The sequence below is a fragment of the Grammomys surdaster genome, unplaced genomic scaffold (assembly GCF_004785775.1).
Source record: "Grammomys surdaster isolate TR1022 unplaced genomic scaffold, NIH_TR_1.0 259, whole genome shotgun sequence".
NCBI classification, from domain to species: Eukaryota; Metazoa; Chordata; class Mammalia; order Rodentia; family Muridae; genus Grammomys; species Grammomys surdaster.
Genome location: NW_021604700.1, coordinates 3661783 through 3676564, shown reverse-complemented (window position 1 = coordinate 3676564; position 14782 = coordinate 3661783). Strand labels below are relative to the sequence as shown.

At 44.6% G+C, this 14782-nt stretch overlaps 1 protein-coding gene across 1 annotated transcript in view; it reads left to right on the top strand.

Annotated features, from left to right (window-relative positions):
- Lamc1 (laminin subunit gamma 1) overlaps nucleotides 1–12847 on the top strand; it is a 116654-nt gene extending 103807 nt beyond the window's left edge. Inside the window, exons 21-28 of the mRNA XM_028775725.1 lie at nucleotides 613–750; nucleotides 1565–1709; nucleotides 2761–2910; nucleotides 3100–3214; nucleotides 4253–4452; nucleotides 5334–5492; nucleotides 8260–8359; nucleotides 10102–12847. Coding sequence (XP_028631558.1) covers nucleotides 613–750; nucleotides 1565–1709; nucleotides 2761–2910; nucleotides 3100–3214; nucleotides 4253–4452; nucleotides 5334–5492; nucleotides 8260–8359; nucleotides 10102–10358 — 1264 coding nt within the window. The 3' untranslated portion in view covers nucleotides 10359–12847. The remainder of the gene's footprint in view (nucleotides 1–612; nucleotides 751–1564; nucleotides 1710–2760; nucleotides 2911–3099; nucleotides 3215–4252; nucleotides 4453–5333; nucleotides 5493–8259; nucleotides 8360–10101) is intronic.
- The last annotated feature ends 1935 nt before the right edge of the window (nucleotides 12848–14782 follow it).

Genomic DNA, 14782 nt, shown 5'->3' with positions numbered 1-14782 from the left:
CTGTGAAGCAGCTGTGTAGTAACTATGTAGAGACTGTGTACTATATAGTGACAACTATATAGTGACTCTGTAGAGACCATACAGTAACCGTGTAGACCAGAAGACTTTATGGTAAAGATCAGGGCCAGGGTTTGTTGTGTTGCTGACTAGATACATGGTTTCTGGCTAGCACCATGCTAAATTACTCATATTCTAAAGTTAGTTGCCTGCTTCCTTTTATCCCCTCTCTGTACTCTGAGACAGTTTTACTTCATAACTCATCTGGCCTAGAACTCTAATCCCCCTGCCTCAGTGCTAGGGATATGGGTAGAAGCTACCACAGCATTCTCAACCAAAAGGCGGTTTTTCTAAGAAAACACAAATTTGTCCCTGTAGAGTTTTGTGCCACTGATTTTCTTAGAAAATACTCTTTTCTCAGTTTACAGATGCTTTTTGTAAATTCAGGTGCCTGAAATGATTTTGAAGCTCCAAATGGGACTTTGCAGTATTCCTAGATCTCTGTCTATATTAGTACATGCAAATATAACAAAGTAAATGTTACCTAAATGTTACTTTTTTCCCTTTTGAGTGGTCTGTTTCATGTGTGTTTTTTTTTTCCTCCTACACGTACAGTCATAAACAGGAAGCTGATGACATTGTACGAGTGGCAAAGACAGCCAACGAGACATCAACTGAGGCGTATAATCTGCTTTTGAAGACCCTGGCAGGAGAAAATCAAACTGCGTTGGAGATTGAAGAGCTTAACCGGAAGTGAGTGTAATTGGAAAGTGGCACAGTCCTGTTCTTCGAAGAATCGGGTGCTGATGATTTGGGGGTTCTCCTCATGTGCATGAGGTTCATCAAGTGCTGTGGCTGCACATCATGCTTTCAGAGTGGTAGTGTGATTGGGGAGGGGGCTACCGCCCCCCCAAGCCCTGTAACTGCACAAGACGGTAACCAGACTAGTCATGTACTTAAGATTCTTCATATGTGGAAACTGGAGAGAGGAAATTCCAGTGGCGTGGAGAAAGTGCGCTGAGCTGCCAACATTTCCCCAGGGAGAATGTGTAAATTGAATAACCCTAATCTGAAAGGTTAGGGACCAGAAGTGGTCGGGACTTACGAGACATATTTTTTGAACGTTTGAATACATAATGAGATTATGGATTAGATTCAAGTCTAAACACAAAGTTCATTTATGTTCCCATATACATAGCCTAAAACGGTACGTAGTATTAGTAGTGTGTCTGCGGTTTGATAGCAGCCGTCACATGGGATCAGGTGTGAAATTCTCCTCCTGTGGTCTTACAGTAGTGCTAAAAAGGTTACAGGCTTGGAATTTGGGGTTAGAGATAACCAGTCTATATACAGTAAGCTAAATAGAATTGAAAAAATGAGATGTAACTTTTAACTAAGTGTTGCTATCAGAATAAGAGCTTTGGTACATTTCCTTTGAGGTGTTTAGAGATGTTGTCCCAGTGATAGTGACTAGATTGTTTCTGGTTAATATTAAGATGTAAAAAACAAAATAAACAAAAAAAAACCCCAGCTTTTTAAAAATTGAATCCCATCATTTGTTTCTTAGGTATGAACAAGCAAAGAACATCTCTCAGGACCTGGAGAAGCAGGCTGCCAGAGTCCATGAGGAAGCCAAGCGAGCAGGTGACAAAGCTGTAGAGATCTATGCCAGTGTGGCCCAGCTGACCCCTGTGGACTCGGAGGCACTGGAGGTATGTGTGCAGAGGCTCTGGTCACTGGGATCCCATCACACCCCTGTCCGTCTAGTCTGAGGAAGAGCCATTTTGACAGTGCCCTGCCTCTCCCTTCCAGACCTACACCTCACTCACTGGTAAAGACGAGTTCTACTTTTAATTACCCAAATAGAACTTAATGAAATAAAGAAGTACAGATGTGAAGGAGCAAAGATTACTTGGTGATATGAATACTGGTCTAGATGTCCCATGTAAATGCAAACTGTGATATGGCCCAGTTACTTGAAGCACAGTATGGCTAGAGCCTACCTCTTAGGCATTGTGTAACAGATACCTAGAGAGCAAGAAGCTAGCTCCTTGGGGTCCCCTATCTCTCCCTCCTGCAGCTGCCCCCACTACATCCCCGACTGCCACCACTACCACCAGCTCAGTCTTATATCTTTTCACACTCCATACAGATGGACTCAGAAGGCATCAGGTGTCTGAAGGGACCTCAACCTTGTGATACCAGTTGGCACCTCAGATATAGGAAATAAGACGTTCATTTCAAGTTTAGTGTTAAACATATGGCCATGGAGGCTTTGTTTGAGAAGCCATGGTTAGAATGATGAAGCGGAAACTTCTTGTTTCTTGGAAAGTTAGTTATGTCAAATGTTGGTCTGCTGGGGCACACAGGTGAAAGGATGTCTTGCTAAAGCAGACACGTGAAAGAATGTTTTCCTGAAGCAGACACAGGTGAAAGGACGTTTGGTGAAGGAGTATAACTATGACCCCCATAGACAGTGGGAGACAAGCACTGGGCACTGGTTTGTTTTGCTTCACTATTCTTTGCTAACAGCACGCATGCATTGGTTTGCCTTATATAGCTATGTATTCATCAAAGTACAGGAAACACTAGAAAATTACTAAAGTATGCCTGGTTTAAAAAAAAAAAAACTCCACAAAATTTTGCCACCTGCTATCTTTTAAAACTGTCAATGGAGCCCTAAATCTTAAGAGTTCCTACGATACCTTGTCATTCACTGTCATCATTTTGATTAAAAGTAATGACCTTCCATGTTCGTCACAGAATGAAGCAAATAAAATCAAGAAAGAAGCTGCAGATCTGGACCGTGTGATTGACCAGAAGCTAAAGGATTATGAGGACCTCAGGGAAGACATGAGGGGAAAGGAACATGAAGTAAAGAACCTTCTAGAGAAGGGAAAAGCTGAACAGCAGGTTAGTTGATTTGATGCTGGCTGTGATTCTTGAGGTGACAATTTAAACTGCTCAGGTGGGAGCCCAGCGTGTCTAGCACATGGCCTCCCTGTCCGCTTCAGTCTCTGGGCTGGGGCTGTAAGGGTCTTGTCTGTGAGTGGGAAAGGTGACCCAGGAAGGTTTGTCCTCTGACCTGCCATGCATTTGCAGACTGCCGACCAACTCCTAGCTCGAGCTGACGCTGCCAAGGCTCTTGCTGAGGAAGCTGCTAAAAAGGGACGGAATACCTTACAAGAAGCCAATGACATTCTCAACAACCTGAAAGGTATGGGGTCCTGCAGCTCCTTCTGCATGCCCTCCGCAGAGGCGGTCACCATTTACTTTTCCCTTTTGTTCTTAGCACAATTCTCTTGGAACAAATAGTGTGGTAATTCCCACAGACTATTTAGATGCAGTAGTTAACCTTTTACCATCTTTACTTCATCCTCCACGTGTGTGTGTGTGTGTGTGTGTGTGCGCGCGCGCGTGTTTGCATGCATGTGTGTGTATGTATGTTTGTATGTGTGGGTATGTGCACATGTGTGTGTGTAGACCTGAAATCAGACTTCAGGGATTTTCTTTGCTGGCTCTCCACTTTTATTTATTGAGGCAGGATCTCTCACCAAACCTGGAACTGATGTATTTGACAGAAAAATCAGGGTGCCTCTGTCTTCTCGCTCCTTCACTCTTCACTGAAGACCAAAAGCCACGAGTGGGAGGGTGGCCTTCAATGAGCCACCATAGTCCGCCTGCTCAGCTGACTTTCAATGATATATGGAGATTATCTTTCATTTTCTCTGACTCTGATACCTAATTCTTCATTTTAAAGAAACATGTCCAATCCACTGAGGGGCTGATTCATGTCTGATCAAAGTAATCACAGCTTCTATAAATGTCAATGAGGAGGATTGGCAGGCATACTAGCCGCCAGTGGGAGCTTTGGTGTCAGCCGGCCTGTCTGTGGCCCTGCTCAGTGAGCTAGCCTCTTCAGTAGCTGGTTTTCTCATTTATAAGAAGAGTGTCATGCTGCCTTACACACAGTTGACACTAAAGACACTGGCTACAACAGTCCCATGCTTGGGGCTCTGCATGGAAGTGACTTCTCAAGTAGAACCCTTCTCAGAAACAGATGTGCATTTGACCTGGAAAACCTTCTGCAGGGGGCTGTTTTCCTCCTCATCTGAGATTTCGCCCCCAGTGGTCATTCTTTAAAAAAAAAAAAAGATTTTTATCTATTATAAAACAAAATCCAATTGCAGTTTTGTGAAAGGTTTTTTTTTCTCTCGGCAGTTTAATTCAAATGCATATTTTGCACTCCTTTTAGATTTTGATAGACGCGTGAACGATAACAAGACTGCTGCGGAAGAAGCTCTTAGGAGAATTCCCGCCATCAACCGGACCATAGCTGAAGCCAATGAGAAGACAAGGGAGGCACAGCTGGCGCTGGGCAATGCGGCAGCTGATGCCACTGAGGCCAAGAACAAAGCCCATGAGGCGGAGAGGATTGCCAGCGCTGTGCAGAAGGTGAGCCCTTCCCTCTTCTCTAGCCCCTTCTCGCACACAGAACTCTCTGGAACCATCCTTGTCTGTTTCCTTTCTTTCCAATACTAATGAGACTATTTGTAAGTACACTGACTGAAGGAAGAGAGTCAAGAAAAAGACTTTCTACTGTCTTTGTGTCCGACTGAGCTGCGAAGAGGATGGTCTTTACGTCAGAGTCCCCACCCACAAAAGTTCCTGTCCTCTCCTACGTTAAGCATTCTCCAGACCCTCCGTAGAGCTGCTGGGGCCAGCACTGCTGACACTCTTCACTGTAAAGCGGCATTTCTTCAGGCCGGCTCTTTTTATTTAAAGATTCATCTTACTTATTTTAAGGAAAGATTAGAGCATGTTTTAAAATTGTCTGAGAATCACAAAAAAATTTCTTTACAAGGGTTGGTTTTAAATAGGTTCTGTTTTATAAGACGCTCCCATTTCAGGATGTGGTCTTTTGTACATGATGCTACACTCACAAGAATGGTCAGGCTGCCTTTGAACTTAACATACATCCAAGTGGGAGAGCGTAATCACTACAGTGTGTTGGAAAGTGTTCACAGTTAAATTCTTAGTTGTTCTCTGTGTGTGACCTCAGCTAAACATGGTTATAATAGGACAGAAAAGTCTAAAGAGTAGAGAGCACAGATGAGAAAGCTGTATAAAATGGGTTGTGTTTGACAATGATTTTTTTTTTAAGTGAAAACCTAATAAATGAGAGTTGAGTCACATGATGTATGTACGCTCTGGCTGGCGACACCCTGAGCCGTTTTACAGATTTTAAAAGGCAGTAGGAGTGTGCTCTAGAACAGGGAAGTCTGCTCTATGATCTTCGGCTTGCCTCTATGAGCAATTGCTTCTTCTCTACCCAGAATGCCACCAGTACCAAGGCGGACGCAGAAAGAACCTTCGCGGAAGTTACAGATCTGGATAATGAGGTGAACGGCATGTTGAGGCAGCTAGAGGAAGCAGAGAACGAGCTGAAGGAGAAGCAAAAGGAGGCCGACCGGGACATGATGATGGCAGGGATGGTAAGAGGCAGAGTGGAGGGTCGCTCACTGGGAACCCCCCCAATGCCTTTCTCATGTGAGCTTCAGTTTGTATTGCAATTCATCAAGAATTGGGTCAGTAGCTTACGTAGAAGACAAGGAATTTGGCTCCTCTGCCAGGTATTGATGTTGCACAATTGCCCTGTCCCAAAGCTTCTCCCACAGCTGTAGTTCTAGAACACTTAAAACAAAACAAAACCCAAACAAAACGCAATTATGGGTATGTGATGTTTTTTTAATGTTGTTTGAATGGATAATTCACACATGGGATAAAATTTTAAAAAAAGAGAGATTGCAGTGAAAAGCCAATTTCTTTCTTAGTTTTTCCAGCTGCTTGCTCACTAGAGGCAGAGGCCAGTTTCTTGATCAAGACATTTGTGAGGCGTTCTGTAGTACTGCTTTCATTGTGCACCGTGTGTGGTAACATACATGTATCATGCCTCGTGGAAGAGTGGATCTGTGAGCCTTCAGTACAAGGGAGAATGACGGTCAGCTCTGTCTATTTGGTGCTGTGTTTTGCATTCAGAAGAACCTCCTGGAGTGGTGGTGTGACTATCCCTGTCCTGTTTGGTGTTGCAGCCACAGGGACAGTATATATCAGCTTGTTTACTCACACCCTTGCAGTGTCAGGGAGAAGCCCAATTTTCCAAAGCTCCTAAAACAAGGCCTCTAGCTGTGGGTCGTGTTTACTTGGGGATAGAAAAGAGAAATGCAAGGTCTTTGGAAGTGATACCAATTTTGTACACCGCTCTGTACAAACAGCTGAGTTGTTTTATTTGGAGTTTTATTTATTTTTTGTTTTGTGTGTGTTTGTTTGTCTGTTTGAGACAGGATGGTTTTACTATGTAGCTTTGACTGTCCCAGAACTCTCTCCATGTACACTATGATGGCCTTGAACTCATAGAAATCCTCCTGTCTCAGCTTCCCAAATACTGGGATTAAAGGTGTTCACCACCATGCCTGGCTAAAGAGCTGAGATTTTAAACTTTATGTTCTGTGATTTTTTTTTTAAATGCAAAGCATTAAATGAAAATTACCATGAAGCAAACATCAGTCTTTCTCTCATACGCAGATTCTCTGGACTTCATTTTTTTAAATTACATTTATTTATTACATGTGTTTTGGATGCATGCGTGCCACAAAGCACATGTGGAAGTCTTGGGACAACTTGTGGGAGTTGGTTCTTTCCTTCTACCATGTGGATTTTAGCACTAGAACTCAGGTCATCAAACTTAGTGGCGAGCCCTCTTGCCCATTCAGCCATCTTGCCAGCCCTGCGGCTGTCACTCTGATAGAAGAAGCATTGAGTGTAGAGCACTGACAACAGTGAAGGATACATGTTTATGAGTTCCGAAAAGGAATATGGGTTTAATTCAAAGAGCAAAAAGTAAGTTTCTCTTCTGTCTTTTTTGGCCCATAACTTTTTGAGAGCAGCAAGCCATCCCCCGGTGTAATCTCTCTTTTGTAATTAAATCAGTTTTGAAAGTCCACCATTCAGCTAGTATTGCCTGAGTCTAACATTTTCTTCAACCAAAAGGGTTGTGGTTCTTCCTAGAAGACGCCGAAGGTCACAGGTTAGACACAGCACAGTCCTGTGCCCCAGTCCCAGAGACTCACAGGAAGCCTGTATGAGCACTGAGAACAGCTGCAGTTTGCACTGAGTTAATTTTTTTTCTGTTTTTAAATTTTCCACAATGTTTTGATCCCCAAATGTTTGCTTTGTCCTGACCCCAAAACTAGGAAAAATAATTAGTGGCCTGGAGTGCAAAGCCACTCCTCTCTGTCCTGGTTTGGGTTTGTCTGAGAGGGAGAGCATCTGCTTTCTGATACAGAGGTGCTTCCTTTTCCTCAGCTGCTTCCTGTGACTCATACTCTGTGTGTTTGTTCAGGTTTCATGGAACTTTCCCAAATATGTTTACCTTTGGTTGACTTTGAAAATATCCATTGTTTGTGCGTATGTGTGTGTGTCCTTGTGTGTGTGCACGCGCGTGTGCGTGTGTTTGTGTTTATAGGTTGGCAGAAAATTTTCAGAAAAGCCTTGCTTTCTGGAGAAAACTCTCCAAGAATAGAACACCTCTAATAATCAGGGCCCTAAGAATATCCACATTCTAGAATAATAATTCCTATACTCAACCCATACTTAAAATAACCTCTTTCTACTTACTGCACGTTATCATGTGTTTGCCCCCAGGTGTTCTTGAGTGGGGGAAGGGAGAAAAGGGATAGTATTGATTTTCTGACTGCATACATCATTAAGGGTACCCAGGCATGGTAGTATAGTCCCAACACTCGGAAGGCTGAGACAGAAGGATCTTGTGTTTGAGACCAGCTTAGGTTACATTGTAAGTCTGTCTCAAAAAAAAAAAGAGCATATACTGTTCTATGCAGTAGAAATAACATCCTCCACCTGAAGATCTCACCCCCCAAAACCCTGCAGTGAGAGAGACTCTGATTCATCACTTAAGAAAAGAGGGACAAGCCGGGCGGTGGTGGCGCACGCCTTTAATCCCAGCACTCGGGAGGCAGAGGCAGGCGGATTTCTGAGTTCGAGGCCAGCCTGGTCTACAGAGTGAGTTCCAGGACAGCCCGGGCTATACAGAGAAACCCTGTCTCGAAAAACCAAAAAAAAAAAAAAGAAAAGAGGGACATATCTGAAAATAGACCTGCTGGCTCACTGGAGAAAAATATTTAGAGAAGAAGAAAACACAGAGTCAGAAGTATTCATGCTGTTTATCTTCTTCCACTGCAGGCTTCGCAGGCTGCTCAGGAAGCTGACCTCAATGCCAGAAAGGCCAAAAACTCTGTCACCAGCCTCCTTAGCCAGCTGACCGACCTCTTGGAGCAGCTGGGTAAGTAACAGAAGAGTTGGTGCAGCCACCGCTCACAGGTCTGAGTCCACTGGTTCAGAGGCACATTGGTGGGAGTTCTCTGAAAGCATTCATTAACACATCCATATTAATGTTTCGTTTAGTTCTTGCTTATTTAAAAATGTTCGCTTTTTTTGCTGTGTCTTGCTTGGCAGAACCTTGTAAGGGCAGCTTGCATTGTTGCAACACTGATAGGCTGTCCATTCTAGAGTGAAAGTGGATAGGAAAGTACTGGAGGTGCCTTCCCTGGACTCAGCACCAAGGAAGACGCCATGGTCTTCACCTTTGAAGATGAGCCGACAGCTGGGGGTGCCACTGTGGCCAAGGTCCAGCATGCAATTAAACAGCCATTTCCCCTTAGTTCCGCCCGCTGGTGGAACATCTTTAAGGGATTTGAAAAGAAAATCTCAATGATAGAATAAAACGGTACTTGAAGCTGACTGCACTTCAGAGCTCAGAATTCTCTTCACTTCCCAAACAAAGAACAATTTGATGAAGTGAAAATTTTCACACCAAAAGAGAGCAAAACTTTGTTTTATTTTGTTTTCAAGGACTTATAAGCACACTGAGCTCTCATTTTGACCCAGTTTGGCAGAGAGCGGATCCTTTTTAGGACCTACGTCCTTTTGTCACAGGGCTCCATTATGAGAGAGTCATGTAGCCGCTGAAGACTGGGGATTTTTTTTTTATGTTTTTTGTTTGTTTGTTTGTTTGTTTGTTTTCTGAGAGGGGAGAGGAATAATATTTTATCTGTCTCGGAGACCACTAATAATAAATTATATGCTTGCAGACGAGCCTAGAAAGAAGCAGTCTAAAGCAGGGGCTTTACACCTTGCTTCATCTGTTAGGTTGTACAAATGCATGCAGATAATTCTTGACCATCTGAGAGTCGGTGAGGCAGACTGGGCTCAGGAAACTGCTCCATTTTCTGATTTCATGTTCCGTAGAGCATCTTCTTCCAAAAGAAACTTTGATTTTTTTTTTTTCCTTGCTACATTTAGAGCGAAACTTTGCTTGCATTACCTTGGCATTTCAACCTTGGCTGTTTTCCATCAGAAGGTTCCTAGTGGTGTCTAACTCTTACAAGCAGGAAGTAACCCCCCAAACTAGCCCATCTTCCCTGAAACCTAGGAGTTGAGGATGTTTGCTTCTACCTGATACTGAAATGGTCCACAGATTACACATAGAAACCTACAGAGGGTTGAGTCTTACTAAATCACCTTCTTCAGTATAAGCGAGGTCTAAGACATGGCGCTCCTGCATTTAGAAACACATCCTCTGAGGGCGGGAGAGATGGCTCAGTGGGTACAAGCACTAGCTGCCAGGCTTGACAGCCTGAGTTCAATCCCTGGAACCCTCATAGTGGAAAGAGAGAACCAAGTCCTGCGAGTTGTCCTCTAACCTCCACATACATTCTACAGCATTCGTGCAGACATGCATGTACACATACAAGCACAGTAATAAGTAATAAATATTAAAAAATTAAAATATCTGTGAAAACACTGTCTCAAAAAAAAAATCTGTTCTAGTATTAATGATACACTCTGCCCACCTCTGCTGTGTAGATCAGTACTGCTCAGGCCCTTGAACGCCGCAGCGCCTGCATGTCAGGCCACCTTTGCATCAAGGAGCTGCTGGCCTTAGCTCATGACAAAGCACTTAGGAGTCAAGCTCCAGTTCTCACGGAATGAGCTCATTCTCTTCTGTGCACTTCCTGTCTACAGGACAGCTGGACACAGTGGACCTGAACAAGCTCAATGAGATCGAAGGCTCCCTGAACAAAGCCAAAGATGAAATGAAGGTCAGCGACCTGGACAGAAAGGTATCTGATCTAGAAAATGAGGCCCGGAAGCAGGAGGCAGCCATCATGGACTACAACCGAGACATAGAGGAGATCATCAAGGACATTCACAACCTGGAGGACATCAAGAAGACCCTACCGACCGGCTGCTTTAACACCCCGTCCATCGAGAAGCCCTAGCCTCAGAAGGGCTGTAAGGCAGCGTCCCTGACAGGGGGCCCTGTGAGGCCTCGGTGCCTTGACACAAAAATTACACTTTTCAGACCCCCACTTCTCTGCTGCTCTCCATCACTGTCCTTTTGACCCAAGAAAAGTCAGAGTTTAAAGAGAAGCAAGTTAAACATCCTTAACCAGGAACAAAGGGTTCTGCCTAATAAAGTCTGTCCTCCACTCCTGTCAGCACCCTACCAGAACTTTCCTTGTTTGCCTGAAGTCACAGCATCTTCCAGTGGCATACCCACATCATGTGAACCTTTTTATGCCAGGGCAAACCCAGCCCCCTTCCCTTTCTCAACACCAGCAGGACCTATCTCAGTACTCATATTTCTATGAAGGAAATGTTTGGCGCCTCATCGTAGCATTGAGATGGCCAGTATGTCCAGTCTGCATCTTCTGCCTCCTCTTTGAAACAAAAGGAAATAAACACCCTGTGCCAAAGATATTGGTCATGTAGCTGTTTGAGCATAGGACACTGAGCCATTGTGGGTATAGTGTAGTTACGTATGGGTCTCCAAGAGAACATGGCTCAAAGATGCTTAGGATTTTCTCCTGTATTGACTAGGAAGATAAACGTTTTCCAAACCCTCAGGCAGCTGATAAAAAGTCTGGATGGGCAGCTTGCACACACCACTACACTAGGTAGCTTTTGATATTTTTATAAACAGGACTTAATGCAGAAGAGACAGAGATGTGATAACCACTCAAGTTTTTTCCCCAAGTCTTACTAATTCTTGGAGCTTTGTTAGTGTGTTAGTCTTGGAACTATTGTTAAGATATCTATCAAAACAGTTGTCCTCTAAGGTCTTGACCAATGAAAGAAGAGCAAATCTTTTCCCCATATTTTCTGGGAAGTGGATGGAATTGGGATGTAACATTTGGCCCTCAGCTCCAGTTCTCTTCTGGTGTTTCCGTTCTTTCTAGAACTCTTCAAAACACATCATTGTTTGCCAGATCCTGGTGGCAAACGCTGCTCTCAGTGTTTCTCAAGGCAGCCAACCCCATCTAGTTCCTGCACTTTGTGGCTCCGCCCACTCTAAGCCTTTCCTCTGTGTGGAGAGGGAAGGTCCATGCATGGCATTTCCTAGTGGGCTTCTCAACCTCTGGTCCTCAGCTCTGTGGTTTCCTTAAGACCACACTGTGACAGTTCCCTGCTACACGCCCCTCTTCCTACCTGCCTGTCTCTGAGATTCATATTTAGCCTTTAACACTATGCAATTTTGTACTTTGCGTAGCGGGGGAAAGAAACTATTATCTGACACACTGGTGCTATTAATTATTTGAAATTTATATTTTTTGTGTGAATGGATTTTGTTTATCATGATTATAGAATAAGGAATTTATGTAAATATTCCCAGTCCTCCTAGAATGGCACTGTCTGCTCACGTCTCTGCTCAGTTTTCCGTCTCTGGCACAGAAAGCTGTACGCCTCCTCCCTTCCCTCCCTCTCTGAGTCATGCCTGGTCCCAGTGTTCTGCTCTGCCTCTGCCTGTGTTTGCAGCACCTTCACTGTTTGACAGGAAGCCTGCTCAAACACTGCCTGACCAAAGAGGTCCCTCTTCCCCGTAGCTCTGACCATCTGGGCTGCAGCTCCATGCAGTTCTCAGTGCCTGCCCTGGAGCTGTAGCCAAGCCGACCGGGTAAAGGGATTAGGAAAGTTTGCTGAGGGAACCTTGCCACGCGGGTCAGTTTTGTAGGGGAGCATGTGATGACTGAGCACTTGAGGGCGTCGGCACAGTGCTGCTGATGAGAGAGGAGGGCTCTGCTCAGCCTGTCTCCATCTCTGTTGGGCATACGGAGATCATCACAGAGTCTCAGCTAGGCATCCCTGAGGTTGCGCTTCTGCTCCTCCAAGGCCTTTTCTGCTATTGCAGAGGTGCGGCCTCACCAAGTGCAGTGCTGATTGGCTAGTTCCTCTATTATGAGCTCACCACCTTAACATTTTGGTCACAGTTGCAAGAAAATGGCTAAAACAGACTTCCAGCATCCTTTGGGTCAACACTATTCCAGCAGGTCCTAGGCGCTGGTGGGTGGGGTGTTTTGGTTTGTCCTCTCCATCTTTGTGGTATATTTTTAAACAGAATTTTATTTTTAAAAATGAAAGTTTATAAGATGATATCTTATTACACTCCTGTGACGCAGCCATTGCTTCATTGTATAGTTCCAGTAATCTGTATTTTATGTAATAAAATGGACAGAATGGCTGCTGTAGAATGCCGGGTATCACAAGGAACAGATGGTTTTATTCCCCGCCCTGCCCCCCCCCATGGAATTTCCCTTTGATTCCAACTGTGGCTCTTCCCAATGTGCCTTCACTTTAGTTGTTTGCCTTAAACTCTACAGTCTTCCCCCAGGGAGGTTAATTTTAAAGCGCAACACTTGGCATTTTTTATGTTTAAAAAAAGAAAACAGTATTTTATTTATAATAAAATCTGAATATTTGTAACCCTTTATATCTTGTGTGGCCTAAATGTGGTACTAGGACATAAAGTGTTTAAAAGGTTTAATGAATGGACATCTGCTTACAGTGCCTTTGACTGACTTGTTTTCCTTGAGAACCACCTAGTGCTGTTACTTGTACTGGGGCTTGAGTGTAAGCCCTCCAACATGCTAGGCGGAGACGGCCGACTGAGCTACATCCCTGCCTCAGGGTTATTATTATTATTAGTTATTTTATCTTATTCAAATTGTGATCTTCATTGTGATCCAGAAAGTTAGCAGACTTTCTCTTGACAGAGCTAGATTGTGAGTGTTAACTCAGCTCTTAGCACAGAAGTGGCCCAGGAGCAAAGAGAAGCAAATGAGGAGCTTCAATGTTTAAAACTGCTTATAAGAATCTAGGTGTGGTGGCTTACGTCTGCAATCCCAGCACTCGAGGCCAGCCTGGGCTACAGAGAGACCATGGCTCACTGAGCAGAGCACTCACAGTTAAGACATGAGAATCTGGAGTTAAATCTGGAGTTCATAAAGCAGGACTTGGTGGTATACATCTGGACCATTGCTCCTGTGTACAGAGGAGGGACCTGAGTGTCCTCAGAAGCCTGTACCCAACTAGCCTGCCATATTAGTGGTGAACAAGGGACCCGGTATCAAACAAGGTAGAAGGCAGGGACAACACCCGAGGTTGTCCTCTGTTCTCCATGTGTGCATGCATACCCTTCCACTCACAAACCAGAATACAGGCACACAGAGTACACACAAAAATAAACCCAACAATAAAATACACCATGAGCCCACCAGCTAGAGCTTACAGAACCCCTGATATGGTCTCAATATCTTAACCATCACAACAGAGCTGCTTTTAAATGATTGGGCTCCCTGAGTAGCAATGCCTATGAAAAGCTGCCTTTCGGTATGTAAATGCTTTTAGTCACTGATGAAGAATTTTCTCAAACTTAAAATAGACCAAAAGGGAGAAGTAAGCAGGCTGCGTTTGTTGTGTTAGGTTGGCGGCTCCTCTGGACAGATTGCACCAGGCCAGCACAGTTCCACGGGAGAGAGGTTTACTGAGGGGTAAGAACAAAAGGGGGGCGATGAAGAAGGAAAGAGCGAAGGTCAGGGGGGCATCTGCCTTTTATTTGGGCTGTGATGTAACCGCGAGCACCACTGGCACAGGTAAAGGTGGGCAGGTGGACCAGGTGGACACTGGAAATGTATGGTGATTGCCCTGGCAACAGACGTAGGAGTCCTTTCATGGTCACCTAGGGGTGACATCACTGTCATCGGTGGATTCAGAGGTGACCCGTGACTGTAGATCCAGTTCCTGATGCCAACAGCGTTAACAGGGCAGATGTGATGCTCCATCCAGGGCAGAGAGGGGGACAACTGGATACATCCAGGAGAGACATTTTGGAGCTAGAAGTGGCAGGAAGGGTTGGGGCCTGCAAATGGCTCCCTGGTTCCCTGCTTATCTCCCAAGTCTGTGAATCCTGTGCCTCCTTTCCTAATATCATAAATTGTTATAACCGTGGCTCCTGTAAAGAGCTTCTAACCAGACCTCCTCAGAGAAAGCTTTGGAGACACTTGGTTAACCTTTACCTGAAGAGTCACAACCCTCCTGTCACCCATCTGCAGGGTCTGATTAAGAAGGGAATGTTAATCCTTTAGCTACCGTGTAGGAGTGATGGATCAAGTGGTTAAAAGTTGCTACCATCATTTCCCCCGAGTTTACAGCTTAAATAAACACACAAGCCCCTTGGCACCAGCTCCACCTATAGGACACCTCAAATGGGACACCTGGGAGCCAAGAGGAAGGTAGGGTAGAATGCAAGGACACCTGCCTGAGGCACAGGGAGACCCAGCCTGTAGAAAGAGCCACTCTCCCAGACCCATGGTTTATGAAAATAGAAACTGGGCCATTTTAAATTCTATGGGGTTGTGTCTGTTCA